The sequence below is a fragment of the Poecilia formosa genome, unplaced genomic scaffold (assembly GCF_000485575.1).
Source record: "Poecilia formosa unplaced genomic scaffold, Poecilia_formosa-5.1.2 Scaffold7, whole genome shotgun sequence".
Classification (NCBI taxonomy): Eukaryota; Metazoa; Chordata; class Actinopteri; order Cyprinodontiformes; family Poeciliidae; genus Poecilia; species Poecilia formosa.
Genome location: NW_006799946.1, coordinates 5375526 through 5393509, shown reverse-complemented (window position 1 = coordinate 5393509; position 17984 = coordinate 5375526). Strand labels below are relative to the sequence as shown.

Here is a 17984-nt window from a genome sequence, read left to right as displayed (position 1 = left end):
ACACACACACACACACACACACACACACACACACACACACACACACACACGTTGTAAATTACATTTCACAGAAGAAGAAGAAATGTTAATCGCTTTATCTTACTCCCACTGAGGCTGGTATCGCTCTTCGGGCACCGCATTGCTCGTCTTCAGCAGCAGGATTTCATGCAGCTCCAAAGTGAAAGTTTCAACATCTGTGACAGTAAAGAAAGCTTTCATCCTTTTTCTCTCCTCCTCCGAAAGCTTCTGCTGGAACTCTGGAGGCAGTTTGTGAAACGGGTCCTGGAACCAGCATTCAGAAAAGTCGTTACAACCCAAAACCATGTTCTGTGGTTTGGATCTGTCTGGAGTCAGAAGTAAGACGTTTAGGTGCTTCCACAGAACTTCACAAGGTTTTTGAAATCGTTTTTGTGAGAAAGAGTTTTATAGATGAAACTCTCTCACAGGCTTACAATCTTTAAGTCTATGAGAGAGATATAAATATATCAAGGCAAATAATGGCCCACTCATTATTTTTAAAAAAAATACTGTTTTATAATGAAGCATATACCATTTGTTTGTAAATGTAAACTGTTAAAAAAAAAAAGAATTTTTAAAAATAATAGTAATAACAATACGAACACTGCAGTCATTAAAATTTAAATTAAAGAAATAAGTAACTTCGCGAGATAAATACAATTTCTCTTTCTTCAGTGACAGTTTCTTTTCTTGAATATCCTTCGATCTGTTTAGTTTTATGTCTGAACTTCGAAGCTTTCAAATTACTAATGCAAATTACTTTTTAAGCCTGCATTTTTACCACAAAAGCTGTACATTTTTCATACAAAATTTACAAACTAATTAAAAAAAAAAACTTGCATTCAAACTGAAGCTTCCTGGGATTTTTCAGACTTACCTGCTTCTTGCTGAGCATGAGCTCCGATTTCCAAGAATTGAGAAGCTGCCAGGTGAAGATGCTGTGCTTCAGTTTGCTTTCCCCGAGACCCTGAAGGAGAAAGATGCCCCCCAAAGCTTTAAAATTAATCAGAAATGTGAATTTTGTTCAGATATAACAGCAGAATGTCAAGGCTGTAGCCAGCAATAAAGCAGTAAGGAACTAAAACATCTCCCACTCAATCTATAGTTAAGTCCACAATTTTTGGAAGAATTAAGCAATCTTTCAATTTGTCAAACATTTTTCCTCTGACTAGAAGTAATAACGGTTTGGAGAAATTAGATTGAGAATCTGTGGAGGGAACTAAAAATAAGGGTGATGGCGAAGAGTCCTTCCAACCACAAAGACTTAAAGCTCAACATTAAAACAGCGGAAACGTTCAAAAAGCTGACAGGTAATCAATAGAAAGTTTTGCTTGTTCTGATTAATATAGATTCTTTCATTAATTATTATGAAGTTCATAAATAATCTTTGACATCCCATTTTTATCAAACTAATTCTAATTAAGATAAATTATTGTTTAATTAGTTGAAACTCCTTTAACTTTATCTTTTGAGAGACGCTTGTCTCATTTCCAATCAGAAACAAACTTCTTGGTTTTATATCTAAATCTTCGGGAGTATGAATACTTTTAGGTCTAACTACTTGTTTATTTTAAGTCCTAGTGTTTTTGAAATGGACATCTCCTATAGAGTGTAGTATGGGAAATTGTATTTTTTTAAGTGCTTATTTACAGTTGATTTTACGATCAGTTTTAAATATAAACTGAAATGTTTTTGCACAAATATAAACGAGAATCCTCCACACTTTCTAAAAATTTTAAGAACAGATTTTAAATTTTGAGAATGGATTTTAAATTTAGAGAGAAAATGAATTTTGCACAATATGAGCTGTTTATTTTATTGGCTACGTGTTACAAAGACCTGAAGACAAAGTTGTCAAATGCATTTTTACAGGATTAATTTTCAGAACAATATTTGCAGCATTTGGTGCAGGAGAACGTCAGTAAGTATAAATCTGATATCTCTGCTGCCGCAGAGATACTTGTAGACGGTTCACACCTTGGCGACAGCATTGGAGATCTGCGGACCCATCTTCAGGGAGTCTGTGAGGTAAGACAGCAGCTGACCCTCTGGATCTCCGCCTGCCTTTCCCAGGAAGCGAAGGCCGATCTCAACCACGAACACGGCATCACAAACGTCAGTGTACGAACGCATGACAGTAGTTGTGGCGCTGCTCACCGAGCCCTTCAGGGCTTCCTGTGACAGACACACGGAGGCTATGAGCAGACCAGAGGAGAGCAGCAGATGTGCTGCTCTCTGACCTCCGACAGTCTGGACTCGCAGGAATCCATCAAGGAGATCTACTGAAAACATTCTGCAGCTGGCATTACTCAGTTCCAGGAAAAAGAAAAAAACCAACTGTAAAAAAAAATGAGTCAATGAAAAAAAAAAACTTACCTGATTAATCTTCCCTCTCACTTCAGCTAGAACCACAGAGAAATCCTGCAAACTTCTGTTAAGGTACCTGGAAGTGTCCTGATTCAGAGAAAGAAAATATGCAGATTAGCAGAAAGTTCACTGTTTTGCAATTTGCATTAAGGCTATATATATATATATACAGTATTTACTGCCTGGATGAGCGGTTTTCCAGCCAGGAAGCGGCGAGCCAGCTGGGTTTGGATGACCCGCAGGTCGTAGCTGCTGTCCGTCTGCCCGCCTTTCTGCAGAGTGTAGTTGCAGTTTGCTAAAACGAGCGGCAGCAGCTCTCGCTCAGGGTGGCACAGAGTCAGCTGGGTCTCAGATATCCTCTCTAGTGGAACGCTGTAGTCACTGTGAAGGTGACAGGACAGGCAGGAAAACAGCGTTTCAGAGGTTATGGATGAATCTAAAATCTACATGAATAAAATAAACTTCCTAGAGTCATTCCTTCACGTAGAGCAGGGGAGTCCAAACGTTTTGTCATGTGAGCCAAAGAAATAAAAAAAACAAAAAAACGTTTTTGTTTTTTTTTCGGTTACTCAACAATAAACTAAATGTGCAAAATTTTAACCAAACAAGGCATCTAGTTTTTTAATTCTCTTGGGCTCGATTGAACAAATTTATTCAGTTATAAGAACAGAATTTGGGTCGCTTTCTTTCAAAAAGCTTCCTACATTAAGCAGAGTTTAGCAAATTAGATAAGAGCTGATTTTGTTGCAGCAAAGTCGGCTTTTCAGTTAAAGTCTTTGCTCCGACTTGGTTCTACTTATGATAAAAGTTTGATTATAAAAAAGTGAATATTTTGTACTGAACTTAACATTTTCCATTCCAATAACTTTACCCTTATTTCAAACAAAAATAAAAATCTCAATTTGCATCAAATACCTGTGACGGATGGGCCGAATATGTATCATTCTTGAACTGCAGTTGGGAGTCTCACAAAATCAGTAACAGGGCGACCCCAGATGTCGAGGATGCTCTAGTATTGACTCTCACTGGGCCATTCTAGCATGTGACTGAAACGACCTCAGGCTGCTGTCGGTGCAGAACTGACCTGTCCTCCTGGCCGCTCACTCGCCTGGTCTCCCTCACCAGGCCGTTGTGAGTCTCCAACAGGAAGTCAACCAGAGTTTGGAGACATGAACCAGGGCCGCGTCGGCACGGCCTCAGATACTCACTGGAGCTCTCCACCGTCAGCTCCTTCTCACAAAGATTTACGTCCGCCCCCAAATCTGCAGCTAAACGCACAAATACAAACACAGACGAGTCAGCAGATGCAGAAATAATGTTCATCAGGCTTTTCTATGCAGAAAATAAAATAAGTGACACATTTGAATCATGCAGATTATCACAAACAAATGGAAAAAAAATCATAGAACAAAATGAGAGAAGAAGTGTTGCTTTTTTTTAACAATAAACTGTAAACTTCTTGCCAAGAAAACAAACAAAACACAGTAAAGTTCTTCTAAAACCATTGGTGTCACATGATTCCCGTGAATTCTACATAAATCAAAATATGTAAAAAAATAAATAAATAAATTCTACATATTTTAAAAACTGAATCATGCACCATAATTTGCCCTCATCCGTAAACCTTTTAACTTGATCTCAGTGGTCCTCGAGACCTTCTCTATTTTCACTAAGCAGTAGTTTAAGAAAATAAGGATAAACACGTTGGAAGCATGTTGATGTGTATTTGTTTCCATATCATGTTTCCACATCGTGCTGCAGATTATACGCCAAGCCCCGACATTCCCATAATATTATGAAACCAAACACTGAAGACTTAAAACTGTTTTCCTCAAACACAAGAAGACAACCAGACAGTTAAATTAAAACCTTATATTTGAGGGAAATATAAAGATTAATTTAATTATCCGGATAATTCAGCAGCCTGCAGCTAAAGTTAGGTTTTTTATATATATGCTAACTATAACTTATGTTATTGACACAGTAATTCTATAATGTAACACCATTTGAAGAGCTGCAGTTGCTATGCAGACTGAAATGTAAACGGCTCCACCCTTACAGTTATTTGCCACCTCGGCTCTGAGCAGGTTCCACACGTTGATGAATTTGTTCACCCTCTCAGTCAGCACCTTCTGGAACCCTGAGGAGGATGATGAAAGAAGGCTGTTTGCGGATGCATTCCTGCATTTTGCTGCAGCTGCTCAGTCAAAGAGGAAATGCTGCTTCACCTGCAGGGATTCGCTGCAGCACCTGTGCGACGGTCTGAGAAGCCGAGCTCACTGACGTCAGAGGAAACACCCTCAGAAGGTCCGACTGAAGAGCAGCCAGTTCAGGCAGGTGATGGAGCTGCCGCACACAGTGTACCTGAGACACACACACACACACACACACACACACACACACACACACACACACGCACACACACACACACGCACACACACACAGAGTCTGCTTGAGCTTCAAAAAGGGTTGAAGAAATACCAAAAATGTAAATGTATTTCCTCCACCCTCTCTGCCTTCTTCTACCTCAAACGATTTTTTAGTTTGTGCCGTTATCATTTTAAAGATATTAATAAATGTTTCCAGTGTTCATCAAATGTCAAGCATCCAGTCCACATTTACAAAAAATAAATTTTGTGTCGATCAATTGTGCACAAACATAGGAAAGAAATATTTATATCAGTTTTGTTTCATTTTGTTAATGTGTGTAAAGTTAATCTCTGGTGTCTGCAGGAATTCTTTTTTTTTTTTCTTAATCTTAAAAACTATAACTGCACAAAACATTACTAACGTAGCTCAGTTTGACTGACACCATATTTTGTTTGATTTTGACTGGCTGGTTGACCTTTGATGATCTCTGGAAACACTGATTAATATCTTTAAAATAATCGAAGCAAAAATGCTCTTTTCTTTGCTCCACAAATATTTAACAACAATTTGGTTTAATTTGAAGACAAAGAGCCAATTTTACTTGGGTACTTTACCCTACAAGGACATTAAAACTCCAATCCAAATGGGTTAATAAATGTGCTATATCACCACCAGAATCAGTTCATGAACACAAAAAAGAAGCTAAAAGTTAAATTTTTTGGGGGGTTGGGGGTGATATTTGTAGGTCCTGTCCCTAAAAAACAAATGATGACAACGTGTTGCCCATTCGCCAGCGAAGCGCTCGGTACCTTCTTCATGAACAAGCTGAGCAGCGGCAGAGAGTCGTGTCCTGACTTCTCTCCCACCAACTGAGAGAAGCGCTCCACCGTCATCGTCTCACGCAGAGTCCAGAAGGACGAGCGATCCGTCGGGCAGTTAGAGGGCAGGGACAGCATCCTCCCAGGGTCGGCAAACAGCAGCGTCATCAGGGGGCTTCCAGAGAGTCCGTCATCTGAGGCGATTCTCTCCTGGGCTTCCCCAAGATTCCTCTGCAGGTCCTAAAGCAGGAAGGAAGAGAGGCTTTCCATCACTCGTCGTCAGAAACGTCTCAGAGTTTAAAACATGAAAACGCTTTCAGACACAAGTTTCCAGAGTTTTTGGTATTTTTTTAAACACACCTTTACAAAATGAAAAAAACTTTTTGTGTTGGTCAACATTTGAATATGGGAACTGCAAGAACCAGAGACAAATTTCCAGAAAACTACAGCAAATAAAAGTTTGGAAATAGAAACATTTTTACGCTTACTCTTTGTTTAGGGCTGCAACGATTTAACAAATTAATCGCAATTAATGAATTACTGAAGAAATCGTCAACTAATTTGGGAATTGATTATTTCATAAATGGAGTAAAAAGACAGAAAAAATGCTAAAAGAGCAACACATTCAGAGCAGTAATTAAAGCCAAAGCTCCACAAAAATATAAACATTTTGCTTTTAAGATTAAAAAAAAACATTCTTTGTCTGTAAATATGTTCTGTCCAAAACTCATCAAGTAGCCGAGTTTGAGCTTCATCTGGTTCAAGTAAAAAGCTCATATTAAGCACCTTTTGCTATCCAGTTATTAACTGGTTAATCTAAAAAAATAAAAGATTAGCCCTACACCGTACTGATGTTAAGTCGAGCCAAAAGGTCATTTCATATGTTAATGTTAGGAGAATTTTATTTAGCTGCAGATTTATCATTTGCTGCCAATGTTCACTAAATGAATGCTCTGTTATTGCATGCTAAGCAATAACATTTATATTTTCTTATTTAAAAATATAATTTAATTATTGTGAATTTGTATTTTTTTTAATGTATTTCTAGTATTGCAAAAAATAAGACTAAGTGGCTAAATATAAAATCTGTAGAAAGTGCCATTTTTTATCTGATTAGTTGATTAAGTATCAAAATAATCAACAGAATAATTGATTTCTAAAATAATGGTTAGTTGCAGAACTATTCCCCCATTTTTTCCCACTTATTCAGACCTGGAAAACATTTAAATCAAATCCTGCATTTTCCAAACTGCATAACAACCTTTGGATTTCTAACTTGTTTATTTTTAAAACACCTTAAAGCGTTTTTACCTGAAGCACGGGGTTGATGGCAGAATCACAGACGAGTTTCTCCCATCGCTCCCGTCCCTGTCTGGAGGACAGATCCGGTCTCGCTCCTCTGGAAGCTTCATCAAATATTGGCACGTTTAAAGTCACGTTTTCACTTCTCGACCTAAAAGTCAATGAAAGGTCGTCGTAAAGATGGCTCTACCTTCAGGGAGTCGTGTCAGGATGAGATGAACCATAACTGCTGTGTCGTCACTGTTCTGGTCCAGAGTTTTTCCCAACACTTTCATGTCCCTCTCCAGGTGGTGCCACAGAAATTGGAAAACATCCAGCGGATGGATATGGATCATCTCACTGACTCTCTGATATAATGAGACATAGGTTGTCCTGTCTTAATATGGAGGAATATTATTAAAAAGTGATGAGAAATAGGAGGTCCAGTCTCACTCTGTGGTTCTTTACGGCTCCTTGAAGCATAGCGAGGTGCATCAGCAGCCGCAGGATGCCGGACTGAGCCGACGTCATCTGTCTTTCAGGAACGTCGGATCTCCGATGAGCCTCACCGAGGATGTGTCCTGTCCGGGTCTGGTCCCTGACATTTACACCAAAATAAATGGATTAAACAAAGACGTGCAAGTGAAATTGTTCAAAAACTTAAATCAACAGAAGGTAAAGATAATTTTATTTATACAGCACGTTTTCAGCAACAAGGCAATAAAAAGTGCTTTTGTATTGGTCTCACCTGTGGTGGTTGTGCTGAGTAAAACCTGCCACCGGGACGTGGCTTTCTCCACCAATGGGAAGCCTACAGTCAGGACAGAATGATCTGACCACTGGCTTTCCACACTATGAGACAACACAGGATTAATGACAGACTCAATGAAGCTCATTTTATGCTGCTAATAGTTTATGAGGGATTAAAACAAATAGTGAATGCCTACCTCTCCCACAAAGCAAACATGTCCATTTGCACAGGCTAAAAATAAAGGAAAACATCACATTTAAGAAGTTTAATGCAGGAAAGCTGCTCAGAGTTGATGCGACAATTCAGAAAAAAAAGTTACAGAAAACCTGGGACAATCCTAAGTTTTTTATTTATTTATATGTCTGTCTTTATTTAATCATTTGAACGCTTACTGACTCTTCCTTACTGTTAATATACGTTTCTTGTTTTCTCCCACGATTCTACAGTTTCATCTTGTTTATGCAGCAACTTTCAAGCTTTCGGGGGGTTTTTCTCCTTCTTTACTGTAATCACTATTTTAATAATACTACATAATCTGAGAACTGATGTAAATCCATTTTTATTAACTTGATATGACATCATAATGTTAACACTTACTATACTCCTGGAGTCTCTGCTCTCTTAGCCACTGTCTGGCTTCACTTGTGTGATCATCTGGCATAGTTGGAAGGTACAGGTCCTGGGTGAAAAAGAAAAATGAAAATTAATAATAATGAGGAAGGTAGGTGAAGTCCATACAGTAAATAACAGAGATTATTCTGGATTTTAACAATATGAAAAGAGATTTTGAAATATAAAAACATGTGTAGATATGCATATTTTGTGTCAAATAAGAATTTGTTCATCAGTTAATATCCTGCGCATCATTAAAAAGTAAGACTGCTGTCTCTCATCTTCAGATATAGTGGTTGCAACTAAGAAAAGTGACATGAATCTACAAAACTGAGTTTCTTTTACACAGATAAACAAGCTTCTCACTGGGACGTTCTCAGGCTGGAAGGCGATCAAATGAAGTGGGACCAGAAGAGGATTTCCACAGAGGAGCACAGAGTCCAGATGGACCAGCAGCTCCAGGAGAGTTTGTCTCAGACCCGACAGATCGGAGCTGATGTGAAGATCGGACCCTGTTCGGCCGATACGATTCATCAGAAGAGCCGAGCAGAACTCCCTCAGCTCATTCCGGTCGATGTTTCTGAGGAGAGCTTTCAGTCTCTCTCTCTCCTGAACGATCGTACAAAAAAGGCTGTTAGAAATATTTGAGAGCAAGTATTTTATTAGCAATTTAAATTACCAGGAAATGGAAAGTCTACAGAACATTTTGAACATTCTCTTAAAACAAGCTACACAAGCCAAACAGCTTTTCCTTTTAATCTTAATCCTTAAATAATTTCAAAAGTTTTTAGCCTTTTGGACTCCTTTTAAAGAACATCAGATGAACTTTAGACAGGGTGTACCTGTGTGGAAGGATGCATGTTGGTATCAGGTGATCTGTACCTGCAGGTGACCCGTCTAAACAGAGCCAGAGCCACCAGGCTGACCTGAGATCCTCTCAGCTTCTGCAGACAGAAAGCACAAGGAAAAAATACTTTATTTATCCCGAAGAGGGAAATTCGCATATGCAGCAGTAATGCAATAAATAGTAAAAACAATAAAACTAATATGCACAAATACATGTATTTTAGCATGATTTTTAACATAACTGCATACAGACTCCATATGCAACTCCAATCTGGCGTTAATTGCACAAAAAATAAATTAAAGTCACAAAACACACACAAAAAATATTGTCAATATCTGATGATTACAGCCAACATGTGGCCACTCTGTGCTCATCGGATGCTGTGGAAATCAGTCCAAATCTTAATCATTTTAACTTCTTTCCAAAAGTTAAAATGATTAAGATTTGTTGGCCTCTAGTGGCTATAAGGAGACATGAAGCTACATCAGTCAGTAATGCTTCAGCTCTGGAGCAGCTCTCACCTGCAGCTCGGTCACAAAGCTGTCGGACCGGTTCTCCAGGAGAAATTGATCCACAGCGTTTCTCAGATCTCTGTAAGACGTCCCACAGCAAAGGAAGTGGTCTACGTTTGTTGGAATCATTCTCTGAGAGAAAAAAATTTTTTAATTTTATTTAAATCATATCCTAACAGCACAATTACAACTTACAGCATCAGTAGGAATCACTGTGAAATAGTCCACAAAAAAATAAAACAAAATGATGTATCAAAGTGTTGCACCTGGAGCTGCAGTAGTTGTGCAGGGAAGATCCACCTGCAGGCCGGGCTGTTCATCAGGGACATGATGGACTCCATCCCAGAGCACCTGTGCAGCGCTCGCAGCAGGTAAACTCTGAGCCAATCATTGCCGCCGTACTCAAATAACCCTCTCACCTGACGCAGGTATTCTGTAGCCATCGCCTGTCCACCTATTTTTTCATCAGAAAAAGAAAACATGCATATTCGTTTCCACAGTTCTAGCACATATGTGCAACTACAGAGCTGCTTTTAAAAACCAGATCACCTTGAGCTGGAGTTTTCTCGAGCAGCTTGGCAGCCGTGTTCAGGCAGATTTTCAGTCTGGCGATGTTAAGGAGAAACTCTGCTGGGTCCTCTTGTCTGTCCGGAGTTTGTTTCCTCGCAATCCTGCTCAGAAATCTGACGTCTGCTTGATGCTCTGCAGCAGGATCTACTTCTCTGGCTGCTGAGCACAGCAGGGAATCCTGAGAGGACGGAAAGAAGCAGTTCACAGTTGTAACAGCAATCAAACTGTCATCGGTCCAAAGTTTCAGTTTGTTTGTGAACAAATATCAGCAACACAATAACAAAGTCTGAAAGCCGGTGAACCTGGAAGCAGTTGGCAAACAGCAGGTAGAGTTCTGTTCGGTCCTCCTGGTCCAAAAGGTTGTTCTCCAGATTCCTCAGGTAGTTCTGGATGTGAATCTTCACCTGGTCAAAACTAAGACATGTACTTTGGTTAAACTTCTATAAAAATATGTTGTTATATGTTTGTAGTGACAGTTTGGTTTGAGACAGATAATTTGGGGAAAAAAATTTAGATTTCTCCTCCTAGTGCTGAAATGCACCGCTTTGTTAGACAAAAAAAATGAGCAGAACCAGAAGGAGGGTCTTAGCGCTGCCAATCAAGCTTCTGTACACGTTGACTACACTCTCCACTTTGTTCTCTGCTACTACAGAACAAACTACAGTTTCTCCCCATCAACAGAGCCTGCCACAGCTGCTCAAGCTAGTTAGAACGACCATCAACGATGGCAGATAAACGGTTTTCCTGAAACGGTAAGTTGTTTCTCCACCACTAGCACACTGAGCAGCGCATACACAAACTGATCGATTGACAGCGATAAGACACTCCTCCTCGCTCTGCCTGGATGTTTTTCTGCAGACTGCAATAGCAGCACAGGGAGGAAGAGGAGGAGTTTGATTTTTTTTTTTTACAGATTATTGCAGTGTTGTCAGAACATGGTGACAGTTTTAATAAATACTTAAAAAATAAATGTTTTATGAAAGTTACATACTGCAGCTTTAATAGCTGTGCATTTTACTACAGTATGAGAAGTTGTTTACACCTTCTCCCTCACCTGTACTGCAGCAGAAGCTTCGGCAGCACCGATCGGACCATTGGACTGTTATCCACACACTCCAGGAAAGGAGTGAGCTCTCTGGTGCGGTAAACGTCTCCTGCAACGACAGCGGAGAGAGACACCTCAGTATTTGCTAATGACCTGGTGCGTGTTCACTGACACCGACTCGTTCAGTCACTGACCGTTAGCAGAGACGAGCAACGAGAACAGCAGCTCCACCACGCCCTCTTCGGGCTTCTGCCCCTCTGACAAACAGAACCTGGACACGACCTCCAGGAAGAAGGAGTTGCACCGGCGTCTGATGGCTGCCTGCTGCTCGAGTGCCACCCTGAGTTACATTAAGACAGAAAAAAGATAAATATAGGGGATGGTTGGGAATTTCTGGGGTCGATTTGTGGCTTTTCTTAACAAAGAAGCACCAAGCCAAACCAACAGAAGTGAGCCAGCGGCAAAAACTGGTGATAAATGTACACTTACCCATGACAGATGCAAAAAGCTTGCTAGTAAGGGAATATTAGCAGCTAGCTAGAGGTAGCTGCTAATGAATGAATCACAGAATGCAATGAAACGTCTGATTGTGACTCAAACTTTTTCCTGACAGAAAAGTCCCATGAAAAAAAAAAAGATTAAACTGTCCTACCACGAAAATATTTAAGACACGTGATTAAGGTTTTAATGCCAATTCACTTTTTTTTTTTTTATATAAACGTAAGACATTCAAGGCCTTAATTACAGACACATAAATTTAAGACTTCAAAAGATGCAAGGAAACTCTGACAAAGGTTATAAGGTAGATAGTATTGGTTCAGGTTGGATCAGCACAATTATTTTGTAATTTATTTTCATCAGTAAAATTCTGGCAGAACAGGACATTAGAGGGATTTTGTATTACTCTTTTCAACTCACTTGACGCCGCGGGAAACAGTTGGCGTGAAATTGTTTGGCAACTCGGTCCTGCATTTCGGGCAGAAACGTCGGTTCTGCTGAACGCATTTCTGAAGGCACGGCAAGCAGATGACGTGTTGGCAGGGCAGGACGGACGGTTCAGTGAACTCCAACAGGCAAACTGGGCAGGAGATTCCAAACCTTCAACATAAAGGGTCATTCACACCTTTACTGTCCATAATGTATAGTCTTATATCCAATAATAAGGTAAAATCTCCTAAATTAGAGATGATGACAAAACAAACAAAGGACAAGATCTGACCTGAGGTCCCTGCTGATGCACTCGTCATGGAAGGAATTGAGAATCCGGATCAGCTGCTCCAGCGTGTTTACACTTCTAACATCAGGAGACTCCTGCATCAGCTGTTGGACAAAAAAAAACAGACTTTATAACAAAAACATCTGACTTTATTTTAGCTACTGAACCTTTGAAAAGTCTCCATCAGGCAGCGAACGCATACGATAACTAATATGAAAGAAAACTCATTAGTTTAGACTCTAACTCCTAACTCAGTTTAGGATTTAAACCAGTTTAAAAAACATCAGAGATGCTAAACAACTCTCTGACGTACGTTCAGGTGAAGGTTGCAGTGTTTCAGAGACAGTTCTTTAAGCTTCGAGTCATCTTGTTTCACTTTGAAAGTGATCTGCTGGATAAAAGATGCAACAACAATCATCCCATGCCACAATGACCTGAAATGAAAGAAGATTTCGGATTAAATAACATCTAACAAACACAAACACATTTCCTCTGATGAGAATTCAACTTTTTTAGGCACCTGATGGAGGCCAGATGCTGAAAACAGGCAGCACTACACAGAGCGCCGTATTTCTGGCTGAAGGCTCTGTCCAGACACGGCTGAAGTAGCTCCACTCTGCCCACAAACGACCTGCATTCATCGAGGGACGTCACAGTCAAAAGTTTGATCTGTTCGACGCAGATCCCGAGGGCCAAAACGTCCTCCACCTGCAGAATGAAAAACACGTTACAGTAACCCTCAGATTGGAAAAGAAATGCCTCGACATTGTTCTTTAAGTCAGAGATAAAGAAGATCAGCGTCACCATTTCTTTCTGCTCGCTGTTCATCGATCCACGCTGAAGAACGTCTGCGGCCAGCTGTGGCTGCAGGAGGAACATGTGGCTGAGCATGTCCAATCTGGCTGTAAAATACTTTGCAGCTGCCATGATCCAAGCAGGAGAGAGATCAGGAGCAGCTCCCATGGACGTCTGAAGCTCCGTCAAACAGCCCTGCATGGCTCTGATAAACACCTGCGCATGACATGTACGATCAGTATAGGTATATACGTCCTAGTCAAAGCAAATATCCTCTTCAGACAAAGACTTTGTGTTGTTAAGTCACTTCACAGTGATCTATGAAGGCTACTAAACTTAAAACTTAAACATTTTTTAGAAACTAGTTGGATTTTCTTTCCTATTTCTAAATGACTTGACGCTCAGATATAGTTGTAGGTTGTCTCATCAAGCCCTAGCACCATTTCTCTTCAACTCAGCTTGCTTTGACAGCAGATCATCTAAAACTTGGTCTCAAGCTTGAAAAAAAAAAAAAAAAACACTGAAGAACTACTGATCAAAGCTGCTGCGTGGATGGAAAATAGAAAGTTAGTTCTATTATGTGACAAAACTGTTTAAAACATGTTTAACTCAGCTGCGTTTCCACTGACCTTACAATTGCACAAATTGGAATTAGGAAAATAAAAGCACTTTATGAAAACATTCCAATTTAAAAAAAACATGGTTTTATAAAAGTCTTTGCACTGTGATGACTTGGTTTTTTTGGCTGTATTAAAATTAGCGGATTTTACAAAACACTTTTTCCCATCACATGAGTCACGTGATGGGAAATTTTCTTTACTACTGGCAGAAAAGACAAAGAAGACGACAGGAAGTAGTAGGAGGACAGCGGCAGCACAGCATGTTTGTAACGGCTAATTGCATTAACAAACTTAGTAAGGTGTGATTTAATGGAAACACCGTAATTGCGAAATCATGCTTTTTCAGTATTAGCAGAATATCAACAAAGTTTTACATATATTCGTAATGGAAACACAGGTACTGATTTTTATTTTCGTTTAAATCAAGATACAACATCTCAACAAGTGAAAATCTCTGAACCTTGAGCTCGTCCTTGGATTTTATCTTCAAAGAGAGCAGCAGGAAGTCCTGCAGGAACAGACGACCATATTCCCATCGCTCCTCCTCAGAAAGCTGCTGGAGGTGACGGCCCGGTCCGCTGCTGGAGAAACTGCTCACAAACTGGAGAATCCTCTCCGTGCTTCCTTCTGTAGACACTGTAGAGCAGATACACATCAGATCACAAAATATTTCTAAATATCTGATTAAGAGCTGGCCTCAAACCTGGCATGAACTCGGACTCCTCCCACAGGCTGTCCAGGTTCATTTTAATGATCCAGCTGAACGGAGCCGAGCACGACTGCTGCTCACTGTCCAACAGGAAGTAGTGCTGCACCAGAACCTCCTGGTCTGAGTCGCTGGGAAATGCAATCAAAGAAATGTTTTTTTATTTTAACAATGAATTCCTCCGGTTAAATAAAGCCTGTAAAAGGCAAATCATCCAGTCGGTACCTTGGATTTGATGGAGGTGGCAGGTGTAAAACCTGCGAGTCTGCCAGGATGTCCATCCAGAGCTTCACAAGACCCGGACTGAGTCTGTCAGCAGAGAGCAGGTCCAGATTGGAGTACCGATCGATCACCTCCAAGATGCTGGCCAGCACCGGTGTCACGGTGGACTGGAGGCATCGCCACAGGGTGTGTCTTCACACACACAGAAAACATGCAGGTCATAAAAGTAAATACTTAACATTACACTTAAAACCTCAAAGTTTTACCAACAATGCTACATTAGCATAAATAAAAGATGAAAACCTTAGGAGAATTTGAAATTTCTAGTCTAATTTTACTAGCTACAGTTTATGTTTTGCGTAAGATGCAAATTCTTGCTTTATATGACAACCTACTGACATTTCCACCAATTCCCTAACAAAAACATTACCAACTCAGGCACTTATTTGCAGAAAATACGGGTAAAAGTGATCACCTAATCAATGCCTTACTGAGTAAAATGATGTGTCCTCGTGTTGCGACTGAACAGAAAACATTATCAGTCAAGTAGAGATGCTGGTTTTAGCTGAACATAACTGCAGTGTATCATCTCCTAATCTTCAGATTGGGCTTCAGGAGTGGAAATAATAGTTTCACTTCACTTCAATTCAATAACACTTCATTAATCCCAAAGGGAAATTAAATGTTGTTGTAACTCCAATTACTCAAGATTCTTTAAAGAGTTATTGTAGACGGTGATGGACGCGGGCAGGAAGGACATCCTGTAGCTGCCTGTATTACAGCAAATTTGAAGAAGCCTCTGACTGAAGATACTCTGTTTTTGTGTGACAGTTTCATTAAGAGAATATTCAGGGTCGCCCTTTTTTATTTTATGTAAAATACTTCCCTGTAACAATTTACAAATGTTTTTCTTATTAGGCATTAGTATCTATCTGCTGGTTTCATTTTTAGCTCACAGTTTTGAGCAAAGGAATATTAACACACAGAATCTTTCAAAATCAGAATTTAAGAACAAATATTAAAACTTGTAATTTGCAGCTGTATTTGTAAGTAAAATTACTATTATGTCTAATTGAGCTCATTGTGTGATTACATTTTTTTGTTTTGAGAGGCTTCAGACATTACCTCAGAGTTCCTCCTTCCTGCAGAGCCTGGCGTTTCTTTGCCTCTTTGCTGACCCATTCTTTAGGCGCCGCCATCACTTCTTCTCTCTGGGCCAGAGTCTCAGCCAGCCGACTCAGCAGAACCCTCTGGAAGCGAGCTTCAGGAAACACCAGAGTTGGATCAGAACCGACAAGCAACAAAACCTCAGTTCGTTCTGTTTTGTTGGCCAGTCAGTGTGAGCAATAAATCCATCAGAAGTTCACCTGATGTGGGGTTTTGATCGGTTGACAGGTGCGTCAGCAGGATGTGCATTCGCTGCAGGCCCCTCGATGTCAGATTGTCCGGGTCTCTCAGTAAACCCACAGCTTTTTGGATACAAGAACGGACTAGAGACGGGCTGTGAAGGTGTGCTCTCTCCACCTGCACAGAGAAGCAGGTATAAAGTAATCACAAAAAAATACAAACTATATTTTTATTTTAATCTACTTAGTTAAAATCTTACTTTTCTGTCGTCTTCTGAATCGTTTATTAAACGCATTCCTTCACTGACGTTCTGATTTTCTGTTCAAAATAAAACAACAACTTTCATCTACATTGTATTTCAGTCTAAATGAAGTAATGTGCTAAAGTGGATGAGTAATGATGTAAGGATTACAAAACCTTTCAAAACTAAAAATCTGAAAAATCAGTTTCATGTTCAGACTAGACAGAGAAAATCTATCAGCATCAATATTAAAACCTCGTCAAAGATTGAAAAATGGATTTTAACAGGGCAATACTATACTTCACCGCACAATACAATATTGATTAGAAATTAATCTACCTCTCCACCATTGTCCCTGACTGATTTGTTATTTTATGCATTTCTATTGAGTTCTGGCTGAAATTGGTCACTGGATTTTATTTAGGAGCATCGGGGTAAAGGAAAGTGAAAATGCTGAAGGAGTTTCAGTACTTTAAAATATAAGTTTTTATATTTCTAAAAGCTGTGAATTTTCTAGGTAAAATAGTTGTCCCTAAGTTAAATTTTCTGTAGCAACAAAAATGCTTTAGAGTCTCAGTGGTATTAAATGTAAAATATGGAAAGGCTGAATGTAAATATTCAGGACAAGGGTAAAGTATTTAAAGGTGACAACAGCTAAAAAACATTTTGTAAGTAAGCAGCAAAAACTCCACAGCCTCAAATCCCAGTGAAATATAATCTTAATTGGATCACATTTAAACTTTGTGCTTAAAATAAACTGAAGATTACTAAAACTAAATTCAAGATTTTGTTTGAGAACTTATACCAGGATATTAATAAGTGTTTGTTTAGTGGTTTCAGTCTTTGAAAACAATGAATCTTTTAAAATAAGACTTTAAAATATTTATCTGTTCTTCACAGTACTATTATAATACACAATATTCTTGGCCTGGATTTAAATTTCATTTGTAAAACAAAATGACAACTAAAGCCCGGCTGGTGTTTCGTACCTTGCAGTGCAGGTTTGAGCAAAGTACTGATGAGCGTTCCACAGAAATCCGACAGATTCAGACTCATGTCCTCTGAATCCCTCAGGTCATCGATGTGAACTGAATGCCAGAATCCTTGGAAGGAATCACAAAATAAGCTTTCAGTGTGTTGTTAACAACACTGTATTCACAACCTCCGTCCTTCTGGTCCTCACCTCCTTGGAAACCAATGTACCGAGACTGGCTTGGAATCCTTGAGACCTTCACAATGAAGATCACCCAACACATCTGAACATCCATTGAAGCCATGTAATTCATGGTGCAGTACCTGTTGGCATTAATACTCATCAACACACCTGGCAAGTCAAACGTCCACTCTGCTTAGTAAAGAGGAGGCCTGTACTTTGCTGAAGCGATGAGCTCGTCGCTGCACTGGGATTCCTCCAGGTCCATCTGGATGATCAGAAGGTGGAGCGAGCTGCCAGCGTATTGGAGGAACGTCCTGACACACACAAACACAGAAAAACTATTTATGCTACTTTGCATAAAAAGAAACAAACTGAGGTTAACTCCTGAATTCACCCGGTTATATTGAGAATATGTAAGATCTATTAAGCTTTTCAGAATGAGACATCAACAATACATCTAACACTCAAGACATACATTTCTAAATAGTGT

At 39.6% G+C, this 17984-nt stretch overlaps 1 protein-coding gene across 1 annotated transcript in view; it reads right to left on the bottom strand.

Moving 5' to 3' along the window:
- The window catches only part of rnf213b (ring finger protein 213b), a 36605-nt gene that overhangs the window by 793 nt on the left and 17828 nt on the right, over positions 1-17984 (bottom strand). Inside the window, exons 28-64 of the mRNA XM_016661168.1 lie at positions 17710-17808; positions 17522-17634; positions 17328-17441; positions 16357-16415; positions 16118-16274; positions 15876-16011; positions 14754-14942; positions 14526-14659; positions 14283-14458; positions 13212-13418; positions 12928-13115; positions 12721-12841; positions 12411-12511; positions 12110-12289; positions 11386-11531; positions 11201-11300; positions 10449-10560; positions 10126-10324; positions 9843-10030; positions 9586-9708; positions 9060-9161; positions 8584-8826; positions 8203-8284; positions 7802-7836; positions 7603-7706; positions 7308-7452; positions 7066-7222; positions 6885-6979; positions 5565-5813; positions 4614-4749; positions 4445-4525; positions 3470-3653; positions 2565-2766; positions 2395-2472; positions 1996-2193; positions 896-985; positions 104-282 (exon numbers count right to left, since the gene is read on the bottom strand). Coding sequence (XP_016516654.1) covers positions 104-282; positions 896-985; positions 1996-2193; positions 2395-2472; positions 2565-2766; positions 3470-3653; positions 4445-4525; positions 4614-4749; positions 5565-5813; positions 6885-6979; positions 7066-7222; positions 7308-7452; positions 7603-7706; positions 7802-7836; positions 8203-8284; positions 8584-8826; positions 9060-9161; positions 9586-9708; positions 9843-10030; positions 10126-10324; positions 10449-10560; positions 11201-11300; positions 11386-11531; positions 12110-12289; positions 12411-12511; positions 12721-12841; positions 12928-13115; positions 13212-13418; positions 14283-14458; positions 14526-14659; positions 14754-14942; positions 15876-16011; positions 16118-16274; positions 16357-16415; positions 17328-17441; positions 17522-17634; positions 17710-17808 — 5202 coding nt within the window. The remainder of the gene's footprint in view (positions 1-103; positions 283-895; positions 986-1995; positions 2194-2394; positions 2473-2564; positions 2767-3469; positions 3654-4444; positions 4526-4613; positions 4750-5564; positions 5814-6884; positions 6980-7065; positions 7223-7307; positions 7453-7602; positions 7707-7801; positions 7837-8202; positions 8285-8583; positions 8827-9059; positions 9162-9585; positions 9709-9842; positions 10031-10125; positions 10325-10448; positions 10561-11200; positions 11301-11385; positions 11532-12109; positions 12290-12410; positions 12512-12720; positions 12842-12927; positions 13116-13211; positions 13419-14282; positions 14459-14525; positions 14660-14753; positions 14943-15875; positions 16012-16117; positions 16275-16356; positions 16416-17327; positions 17442-17521; positions 17635-17709; positions 17809-17984) is intronic.